The sequence below is a fragment of the Arachis duranensis genome, chromosome 9 (assembly GCF_000817695.3).
Source record: "Arachis duranensis cultivar V14167 chromosome 9, aradu.V14167.gnm2.J7QH, whole genome shotgun sequence".
Classification (NCBI taxonomy): Eukaryota; Viridiplantae; Streptophyta; class Magnoliopsida; order Fabales; family Fabaceae; genus Arachis; species Arachis duranensis.
This window is the reverse complement of record NC_029780.3, coordinates 6,393,563-6,402,259: the sequence shown is the minus strand read 5'-3', so window position 1 is coordinate 6,402,259 and position 8,697 is coordinate 6,393,563. Positions and strand designations below refer to the sequence as shown.

The 8,697-nt window shown below is 31.6% G+C and overlaps 2 protein-coding genes across 2 annotated transcripts; one reads left to right on the top strand and one right to left on the bottom strand.

Moving 5' to 3' along the window:
• The first annotated feature begins 961 nt into the window (after positions 1-961).
• Positions 962-1,740, top strand: LOC107464476 (uncharacterized). The gene has a single exon (XM_016083397.3). It carries the CDS (start codon positions 1,038-1,040, stop codon positions 1,530-1,532), a length of 495 nt encoding a protein of 164 aa, XP_015938883.1. The 5' UTR covers positions 962-1,037; the 3' UTR covers positions 1,533-1,740.
• A 1,544-nt stretch (positions 1,741-3,284) lies between these two features.
• LOC107464475 (beta-fructofuranosidase, cell wall isozyme-like) lies at positions 3,285-7,250 on the bottom strand. The gene is made up of 5 exons (XM_016083395.3): positions 6,384-7,250; positions 5,536-5,694; positions 4,413-4,648; positions 4,163-4,253; positions 3,285-3,832 (listed from the first exon to the last, which is right to left on the bottom strand). Exons 1-5 carry the CDS (start codon positions 7,242-7,244, stop codon positions 3,647-3,649), a joined length of 1,533 nt encoding a protein of 510 aa, XP_015938881.2. The 5' UTR covers positions 7,245-7,250; the 3' UTR covers positions 3,285-3,646.
• Between the last annotated feature and the right edge of the window lie 1,447 nt (positions 7,251-8,697).

The window sequence follows — 8,697 nt, the reverse complement described above, 5'->3', positions numbered from 1 at the left end:
TAACTCAACTAAATAAATATTATATTAATTTATTTCTATATTGTATGTAAAAAAGAACGAAACAATAAAAATATTCAAAAACATCGTATCCGCAATAACAGAATAATAAAGAAGTTCCATCAAGTTCTCTTCAATATTTTTATAGTGTAAAAGTTGTTCTGTGTTGAACAAAAAGATTAGTTTTTTTTAACTAGTGAGTCCATAACAAAAAAATTAACAATAATAAATAAATTTAATTAAACCGATAAATCGGACCTTAAACCAGTTTGATCCGTTAATTAAATCGAACAAAAAAGAGAACCGATATAAACCGATTAAATTCGAAGTGAATCAATAAAAATCAGTCAAATTTGGTAAAATCGGTTCTGATCCATTAATTAAATCGAACAAGAAAGAGAATCGATATGAACAATCAAATTTGAAATGAATCGATAAAAATCAGTCAAACTCGATAAAATCGATTCAACCAAACCTGTAAAATTTAAAATTTTTTAAAATAGGTGAAGTGGGATTCAAACTCCTGTCCTCAACATCAAAAAAGCAAATCACAACCAACAAGTTAGTATACTTACAAATTATTATATATATAAATATCTTTTATCGAATATATTTATTTCTATTTAATTTATTTTAAAAAATAAAATAAAATATTTATCATAGAATAAAATTAATAAAATACTTATTATTTCTGTTTTATATTATTTTAAAATAGTTGAATATTCTTAAAATATTAGTAAAAATATGTATTTTAAATTTTAATTTTAATTTTTGATTATATTTTATTTTTTATTTATATAAGATTGGATTAACCGATTTAATCAATGACCTACTAATTAAACCAATTACTCAATAACCTAATAACTTAACCAATTTAATTACCGGTTCAATTTTAACAACTATGACCCGAGTGCACTAGCTTTCGCCCTCTGTACACTATAATTCACCTTATTGAAAATCCCTAAATTAAAAAGAGTGTATTTACTTGGTTTCCAGTTGCCCCCAAATCAGATCTCACAGACTCCTTCCACTTTACAGCAATGGCAGTCGCTCTCCACCGTCTTACCTCCCAATCCCACCGTCTTCCATCTCTCTCCTCCTTCCTCACCAAATCTCTAATCGTCCGATCCTCCGCCACCACCTCCACCTCCTCCTCAACTTCTTCCTCAAAGAAGGTCTCCGACCGCATCGTCCGCCTCTCAGCAATCGACTTCGAGGGCAGGAAGCATGAAATTCTGGGCCTTTCAGGCCACACTCTCCTTAAAGCCCTAACCAACTCGGGCCTTATCGACCCAGCCTCCCACCGTCTGGAAGAGATCGACGCCTGCTCCGCCGAATGCGAGGTTAACATCGCCCAAGAATGGCTCGACAAGCTCCCTCCACGTTCCTATGAAGAAGAGTACGTTCTCAAGCGCAATTCGAGGGCTAGGGTTCTCAACAAGCACTCCAGGCTCGCCTGCCAGCTCACTCTTAACCATGACCTTCAAGGTATGGTCGTCGCGGTCCCCGAACCCAAACCCTGGGACACTAACTAATATATAAAATTTTCCCCCTTTTTTTGTATCTTCCTTGAATTGGGGGATTTTTGTTAAGTGAAAAAATAATGGCTTTGAGAAAAGACTGGAAACTTGTTAAATTGTTATTTTGTAATTTGTACTGTTTTAGACTTGTGATGAACCGGTATTCGCTCCTTTATATGCACAGGTACTACTGCAATTGCGTATTGTGATGCAATGTTGATAACTCTGCATTGTTTGATTTTTGTGGGTTATCTTGTGAGGTCACTTTGTTTAATTATAAAGAAAACAATCATAGAAAGAATAAAGCTCCAAATTAGAATTCAAAATATAACTGTGCTTACAAAATATATCCAAGCGACTTGGAGATTGGGAATGATTTTGGATGATTTTGTTAAGTGGATGAGGATCACGGTAGAATATAGTTCAGGGATCCAATTTGCCGGTTTTTGCTTATAATATTAATAACGTAGATAGATTTAGAGTGTTTTTTTGGCAGGAATTATCAAACCTGAATTCATGGGAATGATGTTCGTTATGTCTTTTTGAAGGAATATTGGAATAATCAGTTTTCATTTGGTGTATTACACAGTTTTGGTTTGGTTTGGACATGCGCACGATGTGTACTTTTTGTTGTGTTTAATTTGAATAGTTGTTTGGTCAAGTGCTTTCCGCTAGGAGAAAAGTTATTGCTGTTACTGAGAGTACAACTTTAATTCTTTATAGATTTTAGAACTGCACCAAGAATAAGGGATTGCACCCATTATTACAGGCATCATGGCTCTAGATGTTAAGCTCATCAAATCCTACGGCTCACATTGGCCATAGTAAAGCCAATAGTAGTTAAACAAGTAAATTTATTTGACCACCTTTTGGTTAGTAAATTGATGTACGTTCTTTTGTAGTTGCTATGAGTTTTGGTTTCCTTGCTTCTAGTAGAAATGGGTAGAAGACACAAACCTAGTCAATGAATCAGTGTGTGCCAGTTTCCATGAGGAAAGGGACTTTTGTGGTTTATTAGATGCATGGTTTGCAGATGAATGTGTTTTTTGAATAATTTAAGTATATTTTGGACTAGGAAAAGGTAGGTTGCTGCAACATATTGTTAAAGTAGAATGAGGTATCAGGTATGCTAGTTTTTGTGAATAATTAAAGAAGGTTGGTTATGTTCAGCAGTTAAGCACAGTTTCAACATCAAGATGCATAGAACTTTTCGCCCCTCCTAGTATTTTTCAAGCTACATGAATGTTGGATGTGTTTTTTTTTTTTTAATGCCAGCTTTACTATGCTTTTGGTCCTTGTAAAATATTGGCAATTTTGGTACCTGCCCAAGATCTCATGAAACAGTTGTTTGGTGTTAGTAAATGCATGTGTCCATTAAAGTGTTGAAATCCAGCAATTTATAACACATGAAGAATGCATCACATTTAGAGAAGATATGAATGGGAGGAGTAATGTTTATGTGCAATGGATTTATTGACACTTCATGTATTGTTTCTTGTCCAAGGTTCAATGTCAAAATAAATTAGTAGTATGTATTATAGGCTGCAGCTCCTTTATCTGTCCACAGGATGCAAACTAACAACCGCTGTATATCTTTATATCCATGTTTTGCAAGATGTGTTATAGCTTCCTACTGTGTTTCATATGAGGTTTTTTTTGTGTTTTTTCTGTTATCTGTGATAATCTTTTGAACAAAAAAATAATGGCCATGTCTACATGTATTTCCCTATACGTATTCTGTATTTCATAAAATTGTTTGTATTTACATGATAAACTTAGGCAAATTTCTGATGCGTCATTGATTTATAAAATAGATGACTTGTGCTTTTTCATTCTGCTTAATGATGTGTTGGAAGCCCAGGTGTGCTAATAAGTTGGTATGTATATGCTTTTCTAGAAGAGGACATATGATAAGGTTTGCTAATGGCTGATATACAAATAATATATTATTATTGCTCAGTGAACAATTTTAGGAGTCATATTTTCATCAAATACTACATAAGATGAATGACTTGCTTATTAATGTTACATTAGTGATACATTGGAGACAATAGTAATAGAACACAAAAGAATTGTCATAATGAATGCTCATCTTCTGAATCCAGAATTCAATTCCCCAGTAATTATGTTTAGTTTCCATTGATTTGTGCTTTCTTCATGCTCCAAGCACTCAAACTTGTGATCTTAACACTAGAAGTTCCATTATTGAAGGCATATAGTTGTGCCCCATCATTTATTGCCAGTGTGGGACAAACTCTGGCAGTGATGCAAGCCTTTCCGTCTCCTCCAAAACTCTCCACAACAGAGTGATCAATCTGTTGAAAAAGTGAAAAAAGAAACTCATATTAGAAGCATAAAAGTAAAAGATCTAAGGAATAATACATGTCAAGTAGCTGCAATTGGTTTTTGATAGATCATGATCATGACAATGATGGTTGTTAAGTGTTAACCATTTTAATAGGAAGAGCAAAAATGACCTCCTTTTCTTCACAATAAATAAAATAAAGATGAAATTCTTTGTAGCCATGACTTGTATGGATAATGATATCTTCAGTTCCTTTTTATTTATCACAAATAAAAAAGAATGGAAGAAGTATGATTAATTTTCTTTTGAAGTTCTTATGAATGCATAAATTGGAACTTACCAAGCTTCTCAATGACAACTTCTCATGAAGAGGATCCACATCCACAAAAGTTCCATAAGTGGTGAGATCATTGTCTTTGTTCAAGGAAGACCTATCAAAGCAATGATTATACATATCAGAGTGATTCATATGGGAAATACATAATGGATATGGTTGAACTTAGGTGTTTGATGCACTAAAATATGTTAATGGTATAACTTTAATAGATTATTTTCTCCGTGAATCATATTTAGTTACATCATTTTCAAACCTGCTTTGGTCACTGCAAAAGAGAACCAAATTTTCGTTTTGGTATTTGAATATTCTGAAGAACACTGAAGTGTACTCTTGCAATCCCTTTGAAGCCAAAACTATTAGGCCAAAGGGTCCCAATCCACTTCTAACAGAAGAACCCTTCTGGCTACACAGAATTTGGGGGTCTACCCAAGAGTTCAATTCTTCAGCATCGCCAATCTTATTTATCTTAAATGAAATTTCAACGTCAGCCTGCAAAATACACATAATTAAATTCATCTGAAGTTTGAAAAGAATCACACTCTTCTTTTCTTTTCTTTTTTGGATTGATTCATCACTTGACACCCATAAATACTAGAATGCGTATAATAGAACCTATATATATGAACTCGCTCATCTAAAACTAGGGGTGGCAAAGCGGGCGGGCAGCCCGTCCTGTGAGTTAAAGGTGGGTTCAAAATGCTAGTTCGTCCTACTTTATGGCGGATTAGCGAGCTAGTGGGTTAGCTTGCTTGATTTTTTTTTTTTGGAAAAATAAAATTCATTAAAATTAATTGAAAAATAATAATTAAAAATATAAATAAAAAATAGTAAAGTTATAATATAATTTTTTTATTATCTTTTTTTTTAATTTTTAACTTCAATAAAATTGTTCAAAATAATATTTGTCAATAGAACTGTCTTTATTTTTTTATAAAGTCACATAATGTGAGCATATATACGAAATTTTAAAATGAAATAAATAAAGTTAATAACTAAGAACAAACAATAAAACAAAGTGTTTGAAAATTATATAATTATTAATTTTGTAGTAGTAATCACTCTTTTATTTAATAAAAATAGAAAAAATAAAAATTTTTAGCCCGGCGGACTAGTCCGTCCAGACAAAACCCGCAAATTTGGTGGATTTTTTTAATTTGACGGATTCCAAATCCTAACCTGACCCGCTTTTTTAGTGAGTTCGACGGGTCATCTCGACAAGTTCGACCCGTTTTGCCACCCTTATCTAAAACTGTATTTGCTAATTATTAATTTGACAAATTTAATTGCTTGAATATTTATTTCAATTAATTAATTTATTAGTTGATTATTAAAAAAATAATAGAACCTATATCAAACATTTAAAACACATAATTCACCTGTGCTGCTGTGATGTCATTAACTTGAAGCAGTTGACCACCTTTGAGGACTTTGGTGTTCCAGTTGACTGGGTTTTCTCTCAGCTTCTCAATTTCTACCACAGGCCATTGCACTAATTGCTTACCTGACTCATGAAGCCAGATAGCCCTTGGTATTGCCTGCAAATACATGTCAAAATGCTTATTATTAAAACTTGTTTTACGCTCAATAATTTCCTTAAACTTTACCAAATTCAACCTAACTTTTGATCATTTCTAAATTTATATATACTATTAAAATTTTTTAGTTCATTATCTTAATTATCCTCCCAAGTTTTAAATGAGTAAAAATTTAAATATATTTAAAAAAATAAAAAATCTAAAATCTTGTTTATTTAAAAAACTTGAGTTATCAAACTCAGCAGTGGTTGAAATTTCCAATTGCTGATTGATTTGAATTCCTATAACTCTAGTCTTTCCTTAAGAGTTGACTAGGACTTTAGGTGTTAAATTGATTTGTCCACTTGACTTACCTTCAGAGTTAGAGGTTGACCAAGTGGGAGTAAAATCCAATTCTCATCACACCTGATAAGGATAACTAGGATAGGATTTCCAATTCTCATATCTTGCCAAGTATTATTATTATTATTATTATTATTATTTTGTTTGTGGAGCTAGATCTATATACTAATGGTTTGACTCTTAGCTGTCACGTGAAATATTTTATTTTTGACATCCCTATCCATGCAAATATTAAAGCATATATTATAAGGGCGTACCAAATTATATAATCTAACCAAATAATTCATAAAAACTTCAATAATCAACTATTCTTGGATTAAATTAGAGAGAGATTAAAACCAACTCACATGGATTCCAGACCATCCTTTCTTGATATCATCAGCAACACTTGATGATTCGTTGACCCAACCAAGCAACACCCTTCTCTTATTCCCATCATCAAAGAAAGTTTTTGATGCATAGTATTTTCCATAATCATACCTTAACACGGTTTCAATATTCTCATCAAAATCCTTATCCGGGATAAAGTTATCCTTGGTAGCATTATAACTCCCAATCAAATAGTAATCATGTTTCCTATCATCCAAACTAGCCTTAAGCACGTGCCTAACATTATCATCATTCACAGAAGTTTCTATTCCCAAAATGCCCTTTTTCAAAACAGGGAAAAAATCAGGACATTCCCACATTCCAGTATACTTAGATGAATGTAAAGGGTGTTTGGCTTTGACCCAATTAACAAAATCTTTGCTCCTATATAAAAGTGCTTGCCCAATTTTGCCCCTCTTGTTTCCAACTAAGACCCTCCAATGCCCATCTCTTCCTAGCCATGCTGTAGTGGGGTCCCTAAATGAACTTGCATTGATCATGTTAGCAATAGTTGGTGCCATCAAAGGGTTTTTCTGGGATTTCACCCATTCTTTAAGATATGGATCAGATAAGTCTTTCGGGTAGGCCAAGTTTTGAACTTGTTGATTGTTTGGATCAATTCCGGTGTACAAAATGACAGGTTTGCCCCCAGGGAGTATTGTAGCTGATCCTGACCAACAACCATTTATATCGGACGGCTGAGATGGATAGATGGCAATATTAAGTGGGGTCCAATTAACGAGATCTTTTGATACAGAATGAGCCCATACAATGTTTCCCCAAACTGCACCTTTAGGGTTGTATTGATAAAATAGATGGTACAATCCCTTATATCTCATTGGTCCTACATAATATAATATGCCACATATATTATATTAGTGTAAAAGAATTATGGACATATTTTATCATGATAAATTATTAAAATAGTAATAAAAAATTTATGTTACCAACAAAAATAACTGAAAATGTGAATCATAAAACATATAAATCTCAAAAAATTTAAAATGTAATAAACAAAAAAATACTATTTTATTAATTTACTGTATCTATTATTTCAAAAAATATTTTATAAGTGAAAACATATATTTGATTAGATAATAACTTAAACCCTTTGCTTTTTTTTGATATTTTTTATGGTGAAAACTCAGGTGCAGTCGACTTCACGTGAAGTTGATATTTGAGAACCGTTAGATGAAAACTTAATCAAATCAATCAAATCATTTAATAGCTCTCAGTTATCAATTTCACGTGAAGTCGACTGCACCTAGTTTCCACCGTTTTTTATACTAGTGAATTGGTTTGTGCAACACCTGTGCATAGTGCATTGTTTGCGCACAAGAGTTTGCCATTAAAAAAAAGTTTAATTTTATAAACGAATTTTATTTAATTATATCGATTCTTTTAGATGAATATTTAAATAATTAAAATTAAAAATAGTTAATTTTTATTGACGTATTATATTATATTATATTATATTATATATAATTATTTTACGTTAATATTGCTTAAAATTAAAATTTTTTAAAAAATTAATAGAATATATGAGCAAATACTAATTATAGGATATATTGCGTAGTCGGGTATTATGCCGAACAATAGTTATTATATATTAGTAAAATTTATATGAAGTAACTATATATACTATTGTCTAATCACTGCCAAAGAAACCATATTGTAGTAAAGTTATTTTTTACGTATTATATAAATCATTTTTGGACTAGTAGAATATATTAATTACATGACATAAGTTGAACATATATATCTCTTCAAAATCGAAATCAAAGTCATACTTATAGATGCAACATGAACATACCAGAGAAGGAGAATCATCAGAGCTAACAAAAAACTGTAGCTATGATGGAGATGCATTCAGTGTATCTTTTAAAAAAAAATAATTAAACTCTTCATCCACGGTAATTATATTAATTATAGGCTTGTAGATATATAGTGTTTCTATTTGTGGTATGAGTTGCACTTTTATAATTATGATGGAAGACACGTCATCAGCTTATGATTTTTGAGACAAGAAACTTAGCATGACTAATGCACTAGCAAAAATTTGTGCTAAACATCAGATTTTTACAATTACATGTAAATATGATATCACATAATAATTAGAAAAATAAATGTATCTAGAAAGCTAATTAGTGACAGTGATTTTTAGTTATAATATAAGTATCCCTATGATAAAGGGTTGACCAAAATATAATAACATAACTTACTAATATATTATTTCTCCTCCTATTAATATTGCCTAAGTTTTATCAAACAAACAATAATTTATTACAATGT